This window comes from Silurus meridionalis, chromosome 15, assembly GCF_014805685.1.
Source record: "Silurus meridionalis isolate SWU-2019-XX chromosome 15, ASM1480568v1, whole genome shotgun sequence".
NCBI classification, from domain to species: domain Eukaryota; kingdom Metazoa; phylum Chordata; class Actinopteri; order Siluriformes; family Siluridae; genus Silurus; species Silurus meridionalis.
This window is the reverse complement of record NC_060898.1, coordinates 5,275,029-5,290,682: the sequence shown is the minus strand read 5'-3', so window position 1 is coordinate 5,290,682 and position 15,654 is coordinate 5,275,029. Positions and strand designations below refer to the sequence as shown.

Below are 15,654 nucleotides of genomic sequence, written 5' to 3'. Positions count from 1 at the left end.
CACACACACACACACACACACACACACACACACACACACACACACACACACACACACACACTGCAATCTGCCCAAAACAAGCAGAATCAACAGCAAATGATAAATGAGTGCTGAGTACAGAAATAGACGAAGAGAGATCTCTGCATTGAAAGAGCATCCCACCTCACTGCTGACATCTGCTGGACAGGACTTTGAGCTGCAGGGGTGAGTCTACTGCTCTCTGAACCCACAAATCCACTATCCGTTTCTGGAGTCACTACTCCATCCTACAAGCACAACAAATTGTAGCTTTCTGTGTGTGTCTTTCACTAAGAATTACCAATACAATGGAGTACAGTGAATTCCAGACATGTTGGCTGCATTCATAAAAACAAGTGAACATATCAGATGAACAATGGTGCAAAATGGTCACAGGAGAACAAGAATACAAAATCATATTTATACTTCAAATATATTTTATAAAGATTGATCAGAACCAATTATGAAACTGGTGGATATGTAATGTACCCAAGTGATATACCAATCTTTATTTAATGTGATAAAAGGCTTAAATATGTCCCACTGATATCAGTAATTTCCTAAGTCTCTTACTGACCTGAAGCTGTGCTCTCAAAGCCCTATCATTCTCTTTAGAGGCCCTTCTTCCCACTCCTGCTCTCTCTACCAGGCTGCTTTGGGACCTCATGCTACCCGCAGCTCGCCTTCCACTGCCCTGTTTCCTTGGTAATGCTGAAACTGGGACTGAGGCCTCTGGGAGAGTTTCCATAGAGTTACACTCATGTGAGCTACAAGAGGGGCCTGGGAGACAATCTGCCATTGGTAGTCTAAGAAAGACAGACAGGGGGTAGACAAAGAAAGTGAAAATGAAATTTCAGTCCCTGTAGTATTGGAGAATTGAACTGCATTATCTTTGATTGTTTTTCTAGTAAAACCAGACTCACGGCTGAGAGGTTTGTCTGAGTCCTGCTTGTCTTTATTTCTCCATGGCTGTTCAGGTTCTGACCTATCAGTACTGGCAGGGTAAGAAGAATGATCTTTTAACTCCAGGAATTATGGTCCGGCTCTGCTAGGTCTCGGTCCAACAGCTTGGATAAATCTCTGAAGTTCTGAATGCTGAGGATGTGCCAAAAAAACAGTGATACATTTTTTTTAATATTCAGAAAGGTATACTTTTTTTAATGTTTTTTTTTTTTCCTAAGTCTGTTACACTTTGACGTAATACTTGAACCGATCTAATTATTAGTGCATAAAATGCTTGGATTAAAGTGCTAAACAGATGCCCAGGTTTCCATTACACAAATTAGATACCAGGGTCATAAAGCGCTTACTGGTCCATCAGGTTGCTAATGTCTTTCTCCACGCGTCGATGTTTGTGGTGCAGGGGACGGAGGACAGATGGAAGTATGTCCTCTTCGATCGTGTCCCTGATTCGATCACTCTCTCCACTGACAGAACTCACCCCCAAGCCGACCATGACGTCTGCATGAGCTGCAGATGGAGGGATCTGGACAGAGTAGAAGATCAGCACCAAACAAGAAACATGTTGCTTCATCTAGTATGATATCAATAATCTTTTGATAAAGTTTGGATAATTGGCTAATGTAAGATATCAGTTTCAGATGAAATCACAAGCGCTCCCTGTCTAACCATTCGACCAGTGTTTGCAGAGAATAAACATGAACATTGTTGCTTCTCCACATCACCACCTTGTGTTCACAAGTTTTTCACTTTCTGATGTGAATTATTCATGACACTACTAGGGCACAGAGGAAAGTTATAGGTCTCAAATCTGCCCCACAAATGTGTAACAGTGAGTCATTAGAGAGTTTAGTGTACCTCAGGCTCTGGATCTTTCTTTTTAATTAACACACAGGCTGAAGGACATGAGGGGGTCACTCGGCGTAGGTGCTATGCGCTGAATATGTTCAGACTGATCTATCCACTCCTTCAGTTCCTCCAGTTGTATTCCCGACTGAAATATCAGACTTTCAAGTTCCCTAAAAATGCAAAGCACAATATTGAAATCATATACATGAAGATTATGTAGAAATATGTTGCTGCATATCTATAGAAAGTGCTCTGTATTCACCTGTCAGGATCAAAGGGTCCTGACTTCTCTCCTGTTTGCCTCTGCAGTTGTTGATGCTTTTCTCGAGCAGCAAGATAAGCCTTTTCTATTGATTCCTGACCCTGTGCCAGCTGAGACAACCCCTGTTCACAAACAATAATATATTTTAATGTTTATAAAATTGCTAAATCCACTTTGTTTTTTGTTTTTTTTTCAGGAAAATGGATGATGATACCTGGGTCTGCTCATAAGGTTTAAGTCTTCCACTCTTTAGTATCTTCTCAAACTCATTAACCTGAGAAAAACAAAAATCAGCTTTAACACTGGCTTAATGATATTTTACTGACCCCAAATTAAACCAGAATATGTTTAGCAATGGTATAAAGTTTACTTTAAGGGTCACACATTAGACTAGTCCGCTAATGCTGTCACTAGTCACTGCTGTGTTGAATACAAGTCAAGTCAAGTTTATTTGTATAGCGCTTTTCACAACAGACATTGTCTCAAAGCAGCTTTACAGAAATCAACAGTTAAGGTGAACGGTGTGTATTTATCCCTGATGAGCAGCCATGGCGACTGTGGCAAGGAAAAACTCCCTTAGATGTAATGAGGAAGAAACCTTGAGAGGAACCAGACTCAAAAGGGGAACCCATCCTCATTTGGGTGACATCAAGAGTTTGATCATAAATCTTTCAACACTACAGAACACTGTACACAACAGCATAACACTGAGCTATAAGGAGTAGAGGTAAATCTAGAAAATGTATTTATGTGGTGGCAAATTTGTGGCATGAGAATTATGAGGGATGGCAACACTGAAGCAAGCATCCTTGCATGGTTCTTGTGGAATGATGCAATATACATATTTTATATGATGCTGAGAATTTGTTGCATATAATGCTGAGAATAGCCGAACTTGACAATCTACTTTCCGCCATTGTAGACATTAACATTAAGATTTTGAATTATCTTTAGAGATGAAAAAGACCTTTTACATGGTGCACTGCTAATTAGTAGCACTACAATGCCAAATGCAAAGTTTGGACAATCCTGAAGACGCAAGATACTCAACAACATACTTGTGAAAACAGTTTCAATTTAAGCTGTAAGTCATTAATGCAAAGGAAGATATCATGAAAATTAACTATAATATATAATAAACTTACATGTTTATTTATACAAATGCTTCAATTCACTAAAAGAGCCAGAAAGAGTCATTTGTTTGTGATCAGTAATCAGGCTGGAAAATTAAGGAGTTCACTAGAATAATTTGTTCGGAAAATGCTTTAGTATAATGACCAGGTTTCTGCCATTATTTACTGGTATATGTTTTTTTTTTATGTCATCACATTGAAGCTCTGCTGCTTTAAATCGGTTAAGAAAACTAATTAAATGTTTATTTTATACACAGGTATAGCAGTGCTGGGGTTTAAGAGGGGGTGGCAATGCTTTTTCTTTTTTCCCATGCCACCTTGGTAGATCCATTCCTGAAAAGGAGGTCTCCAGTGATAAGCATGAGCTTTCCATGCTGTCTCAGGTCCAAAATGAACAGTTTCAGCTGTGCCAGAAGTCGTCCAGTGCACTTTAACTTCACCCTTTCAGGAGTATAAATATTGTAGCTGGAAATGTAATTTGCACTACAATTGATGTGTCCTGTACTGTTAAATATCTGCCCTTTTTAAATTTTCACAATGGAAAAGATAAAATGGGAAGATAAATAGCAGTGCACCCACTAGTCTACACTGTAACACTCGAAAAAAGCAATATTAAATGTCAACACCTGTAGCTGAAATCTCGCCATCTGTTCGGAGAGTGGCTCAGTTAGTGGAGATGCAGCAGAAGATTCATACCAGCTGGAAGGAAAAGAGTCCACGGAGGACGGCTGAGGGGGCGTCCCTCTGGTAGCTTTCACAAAGCAAAAAAATGACATAATCCAATTATTTGCCTGCTCTCTGTGCTTTGTCTGCAATTTACTACATTAGTGGATGAGACAGACGGTGTCAAGAGCCTGCTGGATAACTGTTTAATCCACAGTTTAACATCGTACTTTGATCAAAAATAAAATAAAAATAACATTAAGTTAAAGTTGCTCTTACCTGAGTTGAGATTTTGCTGAGTCGGTTGGACAGCATCTGTAACCAGCACTGCCCTTTGAGCTTGGGGAAAACTCAAGGTCATAACTTTTGAGCTCTCCTTCAGAACACCTGAAGAAGCAGGTTGGCTGGGTTTAGGAGGATCTGAGTGCAGGAAAACCTAGAAGATCACACATATTGTATAAATATTCCTATTCAACTACAATTCTAAAGTACTGCATATACTGTATTGATTACAAAATATCCATGGCTTCATGTCAAGAGCATAAATAATAAAAAGCATTTATATATAGCATTTTCTAGCTGTGATTTAACCACTTGATCCCTGCCCACTTGCTGTAGTAGGGGTAAACTTGGTCATTCCATTACATTTAATAGATAAAAACATTACAGCATTTTTTTTTTTTTTTAATTCCACTTTTTATCAACCACGCAGATTACACACCTTACTCCATCTGACTCGCTCATTGGTCATTTAAAAATTCACCACACATGTACTTAAGCATGCATGTCTGTTCCTTCTACAGCTAGTTATGACTTCCAGTCCTTAGCTCTTCTGTTTGCTTCATGTATTGTTTTGTTAATTTTGGTTTTTGTCCTTTTGAACAATGTGGATCGCTTGACTTTTACATGCTTTTCACCACGCTGATTGGATCTGCCCTGATCTTTAAACAAACCACTGTTTGCTTCCAACAAGTGGACGAGCTTCATTTCAAATGGATGCTTGTGCTTAAAATAGGTCCAAAAAAGGCACAATTAAAAAGCCATACAATTGTAATTAATCAATTAACCTTTTTTGAAGATGCCTCACAAGTACCTTAGAGCTGTACCCTAGATTTAGATTTATCTTAAGACCTTAATACCTTAACAGCACAGAGGAAAGGGAGAAGCCTTATATAAGCCTTCTTGTATGCAACCTAATTACCAAATTGTTTAGGAAATAACAACTTGTTACAAAATGGTCTGCGAATATAAAGGACTGAGGGCTGTCCAAATGCAGACCTATGAATATACAGAAAACACACACTCTCAAACAATAAATGTTTCCACAGACTGCATTCTTCACAGACTATCCTGCTATCATCACGGTCAGCCTTGTAAGAAACTGACAGCATAACTGCTCCTTCTTAATAGGATTTTCAGATACTATTTCACACCAGCATTTACCTCTATGTGACCCCTGTGCCTAGACTAATACAACACCCTTCCACTTTCCATTATATCCAATACACTAAGCAAATCCACCCACATTCTTTACTATCTACATAGTGGAAACAGTAGAACAGAAATCAATGTAGCTTCTCATTAGAATGAACGACACGTAGCCTCCTACACCCTACATTCTTATACCTATAAAAGGAAAGACAGATGGTCAGGGCATTGGGTGGGGGGGTGTGGGGGGGTTAAGCTCCTTGTAATTAGCACAACAATAAATGCAGCCAGATGGAAGAACAGCAACTAAGAGACTGAGGGCTATAAATGCAGAATTACTGCACAAGTGTTCGATCTGTAAAATGGACCCACTGGATCAAATCCACAGTCTATCCATTATATAGTGCACTTATTTCCCCCTATTTATCCCCTGCAGTACAGTGGGTTAGTGCACAGTGTTCTCTACATATACTGTAGTTTATATTAAGGAACATGTTGGAAAGGAAATTGATAGAAAAGGAATTGAAAGGCAATGCACTATTTTAGACACTGGGCCAGTCAATGATATGAGTCATGAGTCAATGTTAAATAATATTGTCAGGGTTTATGACTTCAAATCCTTTTTCATCTGAGTGCCACACAGGGCTGGACTGTGCAGTGCCAAACAAAAATAAATATTGGACTTGACCAATTTTTTCAGTCTTCTGACCTGGACATTTTTACCTTTACCAATGTTTTTAATTAGAGTTGAATGTTGCAACTAGTGTTGAAATTTCCAGGAATTTTCAAGACTGGAAACATTCCGTAACATTACATAGATTCATGTTGAAAACTTCCTTGTGCTGTATGTGTTACTGTGCAACAAAATGATACAATTAAATAATTTTTTGTATGCTGTCGTCCCCTCACTCTCACTTGTTCACTCAGGTTTGTTGACGGTGGTGTGGTGGGTCGTCTCTTATCCCAGAGATCCCTCATGTCTGTGTTACCTTCTGGGGAGAACCAGCTTTTAGCTATGCTGCCATAGCGAATCCTTACGGAGTCCCCAACTACACAGTGTCCTTAACTATAATACAACAATTAGGACACATAATAATCCATATCCTTCTCTTCCTGTCACCAATCTTCTCTCTCTCTCTCTCTCTCGCTCCTGAGATTTCAGTGACCACTGTTCCTGCCCCTCTTCCCTCCGTGGATCTTCCCACTTCGTCCAGGCCTGCCTCTGGATAGTGTCCTCTTCGATTGGAGGGCACTCTGTGCAGCTGGGGACAGTTTCTCATCAACGCCTTGGGTGGTTCCATGAAATTCCGGACTGAGAACGGAAGCTTTGAGGATGACTTTGGACTGTAGTTAATCTCAACAGTCTGCTACATTGACTCAGGACTACAGTTTGCTTCTGATCACCATCACTGTACCCTGCAACATCCTATATCCGCAATAAATGGACATTCGGTGCAACCCGGATATGGATGAGTTCCCTCTTGAGTCCGGTTCCTCTCAAGGTTTCTTCCTTATGCCATCTCGGGGAGTTTTTCCTTGCCACATTCGCCACCAGCTTGCTCATCAGGGACAAGATTACACTTATAAAGAACATCTTAATCACTTTTATCACCACATTATCTGTGTAAAGCTTCTTTGAGACAATGTGTTAAAAGCGCTATGCAAATAAAAATGAATTGAATTGAAATAGTACTGTCCTTTTTCATAGAGGTGCCAAATTTTAATTTTTATTGAAAGATCTAAAGAAAAATCAAACCTTAGCTTCCAAACGTAGCCTGTCAATAGTATTCTCAGCCTCTGCATACTTGGTCAGAAGCCGATTGTAATCCTCCTATTAAAGACAATGGAAAGCAAATCATGGAATTACATTTCCATAGGTTGATATCAAAGGAGATGCTTGTGGATCCTTTTAAAAAGGATCACTCTACTTTGGTTCAGGCTGATTAAATTTCTAATATTGCACTTCCTGTTGTTTTATCAATTACTTACACCAATCAGTCACGGTCACATGGTTTTGAGGATGCATGAAAACACAGCCAGTCAAATACAGCATGAGACAGACAAATCATTAGTGTTGGAGATTTTATTCTTATTGCCATACCTGAAGCTGTTGCACCATAGTGCTGGCCTGCAGAGGGCACCGCAACTCCTCAGGCATTGTAGTGTTCAAGGGTGTCTGGGAGTTGATGGGGACTGTGGTATCCGAGGGCGCTTCAGAATTACTCAACAGAGCCTCCCTTACAATGTCAGCAGGAGTTTTGAACACTACAGGAACTTTCGATTTTGAGTCGTTTTTGTGACCAGGCTTCCGACTTTTCGGAGGCTTGTAGCTGCTTTTGGGGAAACGAACTTTGGGCTCTACTTTGGAAAAATCTGGTAATGGGTGACTCAGCTGGCCCTTCCTGAGAACACAGAGACAATACAAATAAATGCAATGTGTGGTAAAATATTTGAGTAAATGTACTTCGTTACTGTACTCAAATAATTCTTTGGCTGCTTTCTAGTTTTAATGATTATCAAAGATATAAGCAACTTTTACTCTACGCTACATTTATGATTCAATATATGTACTTTTTACTCCACTATACTGTTATTGACAATGAATGTTACTAATTACAGCTTTATCTGCTGTGGTCTGCTCAATTTGTGCTAATTTAATTTATTACTCAATTGAATCGATATAATACAATGTTTTCATTTTGCATTAATTTGATTTATTCTATTTTAATCAAACATTAAAAAATATTATATGATATATTAAACCAAGCAGGCATGCTATTTTAAATTGATAAAAAAAATATATAAACTGTTGATGTTCACAAATGTTTATAATAGTAAACTGTGTTAGTAAAATACAAGCAATTTTATGTGTTGCATTCCTTCCCCCTAAACTTGTAGCTAGGAGCAGAACCCAAATACTGTACATGGCGGTCTGTGGAACCCTGATGTCATCCTGACCTACCTGATTCATCCTAATGAAGCTTTTTGCACTTTTGACCTGCCTTTCTACTGCTCTGGATGATCTTCCATGTACATTCTAAAAGGTCTGCACTTACCAAAAACAGTTAAGCCCACTTGCTTTAATAAATAATCTCGCATAGATACTGCAGATCTCTCCCTAAGGACTGCACCGTCACCTCTGGTACACGTGTTATAAATCTAGAGCGAATTACTGTAAAGCTCCTGTGTGACATTGTCTATAAGCCATAAGAAACTTACAACACAATCACAAACCCACCTCACGTCATTCGGGTCAGTGTGAGATGTTTTTGAGGGGCTGTGGTGTCTCCTGTGCCTATTTGTGGAGTCTTTGGCTGCAGGCTTTAAAAAACTGGAAGCTGTGTAATCCTTCAGTGGGGTAGAATGTATATCTCGAGGAGTGGAAACAGATCGCTCATAGTGACTCTGAAGAGGTTTAGCTGTATCCTTCCCTAATTCAGGTAAACTTTTTTCGGATTTAGAGATATTCAGTGCAGAAGCAGGCTCCTCATCTGGCTGGTAAATTTTAGGGCTTTGGCTGAGTCTGCTGTTAGACCCACTTCGCTCTGCAAATGTTTCAGCTTCAATTCTAGAGTTTCTCTCCTCATCCTGTAAACTCAGTTCAGGAAGAAGGGGATGGATATGCGCCTGAGGAGTGCGTTTGAAGAAGGATGAGGAAGACACCTGTCTGGGAAGATAACTGTTCTGGGAAAATGTTGGCATTTCTATTTTCGCTTTATCAGACTTATTATCCATTTCTTCATTACTCCTGAAAACATGGCTGTTCATACAGTTATACTGGGGGTCAGTATTCCATTGACGTTGATATGACTCAACTCTGTGCATCTTAATCTCCTTAATCTCATCATTTGAAGTTCCCGAATCCAGATCTCTGACTGGGCTTGAATGTTGGGCAGGTCTGTGGATGTTCTCTTGATTTCCCTCTTCAATCTTCTGTTCATTATCATCATCATTGAAAGACCAGTCCTCCAGAGAAACACTATCATTAACATCATCTAAATAAGATCACAGAAAAGAAAAAACATATTAATGCACAGTTAATAATAATTTGATTGTCAGTTCCTTCCTTTATTTATATGGAAACTGATAGCTGCGATAATAAACTATTTATATTTTGCTAAAAGGATTTATATTATAAAATTAGCTTACTTATATTGTAAGACATCACTCTTTATTGACTCTGCTAAATTCACTTTTTTCCTCTGCTTTTTTTAATATTATACACTCAGCCTTGTAAGGCAGATGTTTAAGAAATAATGCGCCTAATAATCATCAAATTGAAAGCAGTGCAAATGAAAAATATTGCTGTTTACATGGTGAAGTTTAGAATAGTTTACTTAACCTTAAACAAGAAGGCTACCGTGCCATCATCTTATAACAGAGATTAAACAAACAGTATATATTATATTTTCTGACACTGAAAAGAGTTAAGGACAAAATTAGTATTTTTTTCTTTGACTAGTTTCACTCTCACTGCTCGTACCTTTTTTGATATTAAATTTGAGAAAGTGAAAAATGGGGGCAGCTAAGTGAACAACTGTTTATAGCTGCTGTAATATAAGTGATAACAGGAAAACGATTTTTTTTATCGATGTTTAAGAACAGTAAATGTAAATAGAAATGGTTAAAAAGTCTTTTACTCATTGTATACCATACTATAATGAATAATTAGTTGAGAATAAACTGATAGAATGAAAGATTCATTCATTTAAACTTGAGTTATTATCACTTTAGAGCGACCCTAGTAATTTATGTCCGTTAAAGACAAATGTTTTCCTCTTTTTACATGCCATGCCTATAACACTATCTCTGCAGCCAGATGGCAATAATAAACCTCCTTTAATACAGAATTTCATCACCACAATGAAGACATTTGATATAAAAACAAAGAAAAATAAAAAAGGCTGGTACTGTGTGTGGGCGAGAGACAGTCATCTCCTACGAGTAGGGAGAGAGGCTCTGAGTCCAGCAGCTCACTCAGGTGACAGTTCAGATCTTCCAGTGCACAAGGTGGCCCTTCTTCAGGTTCTGGAGTTTCCACATCTGAAATTATTTCCTCTTCATCCTTTAATTCAACCTCGTCTTCTTGCTACAGCCAAGTGTATAAAAGTGCATTTCAGACTACAGATCATTTATAATAATTTTCATTATTACATTTAGTTCTCACTGCGTCAGAAACACGTAACCAAGGCGCAGTACACTTACAGTAGGGACTGTAGCACGTTTGTTTATATCGCCGGTGAAGTGAATAACACTAATTATCTGTTCATCATGGCACCTGTTAGTGGATGGGATATAAGTAAACATTTTGTCCTCAAAGTTGATGTGTTGGAAGCAGGAAAAATGGGCAAGCGTAAGAATTTAATTGAGTTTGACGAGGGCCAAATTGGGACGGCTAGACGACTGGTCAGAGCATCTCCAAAACTGTAGCTCTAGTGGGATGTTCCCGGTCTGCGGTCAACTCTCATTGATGCACGTGTGGTCCGAGCCAACAGATGAGCTTCTGTAGCTCAAATTGCTGAAGAAGTTAATGGTAATGATCGATTGGTCAGGAGTGTTTTGGCAGCATAAGAGGAAATAACACAATATTAGGCAAGTGGTCATAATTTTATGCCTGATTTGTGAAGATTGTACATAATGTGTAACGAAAGGAATGGACAATGACATGGAAAAAATTTACACAATAACACCGTATTTTCACCATATATTACATGAATGACATAGTTATAAGGTACTCAAGACATTCATACCTCCCCTTGTGTCTCACTTAGGCCAATAATGCCATTCTCATCCATTTGATTCTGAAAGTCCTCATCTTTGCCTTCATCCCAGCTAAATTGCGAGCTGACTGGGCTGGGGGGTGAAGAGTATCCCGAGGCAGGGGTCCAGGCACGCATTCGCACTCTGGTGGCATTCTTTTTCATCTCCATGCTTCCTCTTATTTTCTTCTTCGCCTCTTACACCACATTTCTAAAGTCTATTTGTGGTTTTCTGGTCCACTTACTAACTACCAATTTAGAGACCATCTTCACTTTCATGGTTGAGATTCTGATTTACACCGGTGTTGCCAAGGTGATGGAACACAAACCTGGAACAAAAGTCAAGCCACACAATGTGAAATGTGAATTGTTCTTACTGTGCATTATTTTGCCTGCATAGAGATTGTTAAAACTAAAAACACTCACAGTTGATACCGATTGTCATATTCACAAGTGCCACCATTCAGAGAAAACAAATCCACCGAGCATAATTAAACAGGTTTAAAGAGCACCAGGAAGAAAACAGTCGCCTCTTAGGAAATCGCCACCGCCCGGGAGATATAACTCGAGAAGTACGACTCCTTGAGATTACCACTGCCAATCATTGTGTAGTGAGCAGCGCTAACAATCCATGATGAAAAACTACGCAAGATGTTTTTGCTCGACTGTAAACACCTGTTTCCCATATGCGAAGTTTAAAAAATCTTTCAAATCACAGCTTTAATTCTGAAACATTTTACTAATAAAAAAAAAATCAGAAAAACTAAATGGTTTATACAAAAGTGCATCTGAATTCTTAAATCTGATTGGTCGGAGGAAGTTGACTCATTTTATACAGTATAACGGCTCTGGGGTTCAAATCTCAGGTTTAAATGTTGCCAATCTGATACATCTTTAGGATAAACCTGGATAGCAAGTAACCAGAATTGTATTACACTATACTGCTCCAGCATAAGTGAGTATGTAAACAAGGATTAAAACACTTTGGGCCTGTTTTATTTTACTGATATCACAGTTGTCTGCCTATTGTATCATCATACTTTATATAACATCATGTTTAAATCACTTTATAGTTACATTCGCATTGGACAGTTAGATAACTTCTAGCTGTATCCAGGTCTCTCAATACTATATCTCTAATCAATCTTTCTATCTATCTTTAGAACTATCTTTCTGCATGCAAAATTTAAAGTTGTGATGAAGCTCAAAAGACCAAACAAAAGCAGCTGTACGTTTCTGAAAATCCTCAAAGCCCTCAATCTTCAAGACTTTCCCTTGGCAAAGCTTTTACAACAGATGTGAATTAATAAAAACTAGTCATTTTTTATTTACTAGAACTATCTACTCTTACAGAAAGTGTAGCAAGAATCTGAATTAGGAATCCAACACAAGTTGAAGATGAAAAATGCTGCAGAATATTTTTTTACCATTCTGGTTTTCTTCACAAGCAGCCAACCGACTACTTCAGTCGTATACTCTTCTACTACATCTAATTTTCTAGACTATTTTACAACGCTCTAAAATGCCAGAGCAAGAATTAAATCATAAGCCTCTTATCTACGCACCACCTGAGATAGAAATATATATCTTGACATACTCCGATACAGTTTTCCTGTGTAAATTACATAACTATACCACATGGCATTTATTCCTTTTCCTCTAAATGCCAATGACCCACCTGAATGTTTGCTTTAAATAAACAACTGCAAGAGTGTAATGTAGCACATACACTAGCTTAAAGTGGTAGTACTTACCAGTAATTTTAAACCCAGTATGGTTCCATTATGTCTTTCTTGGATAGACACCAACTCCTTAAAACCACAGTGTGTGAACCTTGCTAGAAACACACCCATTACCAAACACAGCTAATCCTTTACGTGCTAAAGAGTTGCATTCTGGACAATGATACTCTGCTAATCAAAAGCTCGGTAACACTCTCGAGGTTGCCTGCGATCGTAGCTGCTAAAACAGTGATTAGGTGTCCGACACACAGCGAATGCTAAGCAAGTGTGTTAGGAAGGCCAAGCAGCTATGTATAAGCTACTTATGTTCCAGGGTCATGGCTGAGGACGTAAATGAAAAAGAAACCACTGAAGTTTAAACGATTGCTTTAGATATTGTGAGTTGGTTCTTTAACAGCAGCTCAGAGACCAGGGCGAACAACTGTATGCATTATTGTTTTTATACTAAACTGGTGCGATAAGTGCCATTGTGCATGTACTGGTATTTTTCTGTAAGGAGGTCTTTATGTAAAATTTTTGAAAGGAGTCTCCAGTCTTATGTTTTGTAAGAAAAGTGGTAAGATGTTTGCCACATAAATGTGTGTGAAAGAGAGAGAGAGAGAGAGAGAGAGAGAGAGAGAGAGAGAGAGAATGATGACTGCATCTATTCTGGATGTTACACAACATGAAATCATTCTTTAGTTACTAAAACTGTTAGTGGTGGAAAAGTGTTGTATTAGAAGTGGAATAAAACACTTCAGAACAATGCTGTTGGGAGGAAAAAAAAATCTAATTTAGCTTTACTGTATGAGTTACTTGGTTAATTATAATGAACAAGTGGTTAAATATTTTATTTTAACAGCTGTTGTAGATGAATGTGCATTTGATATCACATCTACTCTTCCTACACTATGAATTTACACTATTAGGATTAGGATTAAACTCTTAATGCAGTTCAGATCATTAAAATTCAATCAAGCAGAGTACAAGAAAAGTTCATCATTGGAAAATTTTCTTTAGAAATAAGAAAATAGATTTAATGGACATGCCATTTTTTTAATGGTTTATATCTGATCCAGGAAATGCAATTTAACCATGGTGAAAAATCCAAAACCCTGGCCAAACTGGCGCACCATCTTAACCATAAGTCTGCCTGCCTTTCTCGGACAGTGAAACAGAAATTAGACTAGCAAGTACTGCAAATGAATGCAGGATTATTTGAAGAAAATAATAAATAATCTATTTAGTCAGGAAATAAGGAAGCTGGGATTATTTTACTGGTTTGCAAAGACAGTTTTCAGCATGGCCTGTCTATGTTTTGGAAGGTAATACTGTAGCTAGAGATCGATCGATAGATAGATAAGCAGGCAGGTGGAAGGACAGACAGACAGACAGACAGACAGACAGACAGACAGACAGATAGATAGATAGATAGATAGATAGATAGATAGATAGATAGATAGATAGATCTTAATCCCAAAGATAAATCATATGAATGGTTAAAGTGTACAGAAAATTACTTTCTATAATGCACCACAATTCAATACAACACAATACAAACCACCATCTTTACCACAAGACCAATCAATAAAACCAAACCAAACCAAACCACCTGTAATAAAACATTCTTAAGACACTTAGAAACTTATTTAATTAAACTTGAACTTACCCTAACTGTTTGTAATCAGATCTACACACACACACACACACACACACACATATATATATATATATGCAGGTTCTAAAGAGTTAAGAGTAAAGATACTTCCTCAAATCAGTGGCCTCGGCTTTGCGTTACCATGACAACAGCAGCACACAAGCAGCCTCCAGACTCCCTCTCATAATCACCAGGCGAGACTGTGTACAACACACTCTTCCTCCCAAACACGTCTTCTGCCATGGACTTCCAGTTCAAATCCTTGTTTCATGTTCTTCAGGACGCTTTTGCTTTGCTTTTTATAAATTTGCTCTTGTTGCAGTAAATCGCCTGAAAGACCGGAAAGACGATTTGTCGACTTTCCTTTTACTTCTCTGCCCAGTTTGGGACGTACTTTTATAAAGTAACGTTACAGCTAAAGTGTTTAATTTCTTTTTTTTTTTAAAGTAACACGAAAAATGTGTGTGTGTGTGTGTGTGTGTGTGTGTGTGTATTAAAAACTCCATGCCACTGATTTGAGCTGGCTTCATAGATCTGCATAATCAGAAACGCACGTGACACTCAGACGGAATCTAATTGGCTCAGAGTTTGAAGAGGGCGGGGCTACCTTTAGACCGTACTATACTAATACAAAGTTTTTTCTTTGCAGTGTTTGGGTCGCATTTTATAGTTGCATTTGTTAAAAAAGTTTTATTTTACAAAAGTTGTTACAAAAAAGTATGGCGCCGATGTAAGGCTGAATCTAATTGGCTAAGAGTTAAAAGGGGGCGGGGTTACATTCAAAACGTAGAGGTTTTAAATCCCATTTGTTTCGCACAACAACAGGCGGTGCTTTGAAGTATTTAACACGCACACGCGCACAGAAAAACTGAACTGAAAAATGTCTTGCATTACCCCTAAAAAACACAAGGTGGCGACATTTCAAAGCTGTTTTCATTTTTTAATAAAATAGCTTTATTGAGAGAAATTATATGGCATTCAGCTAAAAAACATGTACACACATTTTTATAAAACGAACAAAGTAATATATTGAGCAGAAGTACACAACCATAAACAAGAAAATACAAGCAAAACAATAAAAACTAGGGGTGGGGACGTAAATATGTCATTTATTTTGATAAAAATATTCACACACATTTTACACGTTAGGTACTGAATATATTTTCATTAAATTACACACCCCCCATATGTCTTATAAATTCAA

At 38.1% G+C, this 15,654-nt stretch overlaps 1 protein-coding gene across 2 annotated transcripts; it reads right to left on the bottom strand.

The window, feature by feature from the left end:
* Nucleotides 1-947: 947 nt before the first annotated feature.
* On the bottom strand, nucleotides 948-14,943 carry LOC124398087 (microtubule organization protein AKNA-like). Of its 2 annotated transcripts, none has more exons than XM_046868106.1 (13): nucleotides 14,592-14,943; nucleotides 11,064-11,401; nucleotides 10,225-10,402; nucleotides 8,552-9,308; nucleotides 7,415-7,715; nucleotides 7,070-7,144; nucleotides 4,165-4,321; nucleotides 3,849-3,973; nucleotides 2,304-2,363; nucleotides 2,090-2,211; nucleotides 1,837-1,997; nucleotides 1,329-1,504; nucleotides 948-1,113 (listed from the first exon to the last, which is right to left on the bottom strand). In XM_046868106.1, exons 2-11 carry the CDS (start codon nucleotides 11,241-11,243, stop codon nucleotides 1,859-1,861), a joined length of 2,094 nt encoding a protein of 697 aa, XP_046724062.1. In that variant the 5' UTR covers nucleotides 11,244-11,401; nucleotides 14,592-14,943; the 3' UTR covers nucleotides 948-1,113; nucleotides 1,329-1,504; nucleotides 1,837-1,858. The 2 variants fall into 2 exon arrangements, with proteins under 2 accessions (XP_046724062.1, XP_046724061.1); XM_046868105.1 differs by lacking the exon at nucleotides 14,592-14,943 and adding an exon at nucleotides 12,827-14,148.
* Nucleotides 14,944-15,654: the final 711 nt, after the last annotated feature.

Excerpts from the sequence above, each read along its gene's own strand:
- LOC124398087 (XM_046868106.1), bottom strand. The coding sequence starts at position 11,243 with ATGGAGATGAAAAAGAATGCCACCAGAGTGCGAATGCGTGCCTGGACC. Across the intron at positions 10,403-11,063 it reads TAAGTGAGACACAAGGGGAG|CAAGAAGACGAGGTTGAATT; the intron begins GTATGAATGTCT and ends ACTTGGCTGTAG. Across the intron at positions 7,145-7,414 it reads CTATGGTGCAACAGCTTCAG|GAGGATTACAATCGGCTTCT; the intron begins GTATGGCAATAA and ends TGTCTTTAATAG.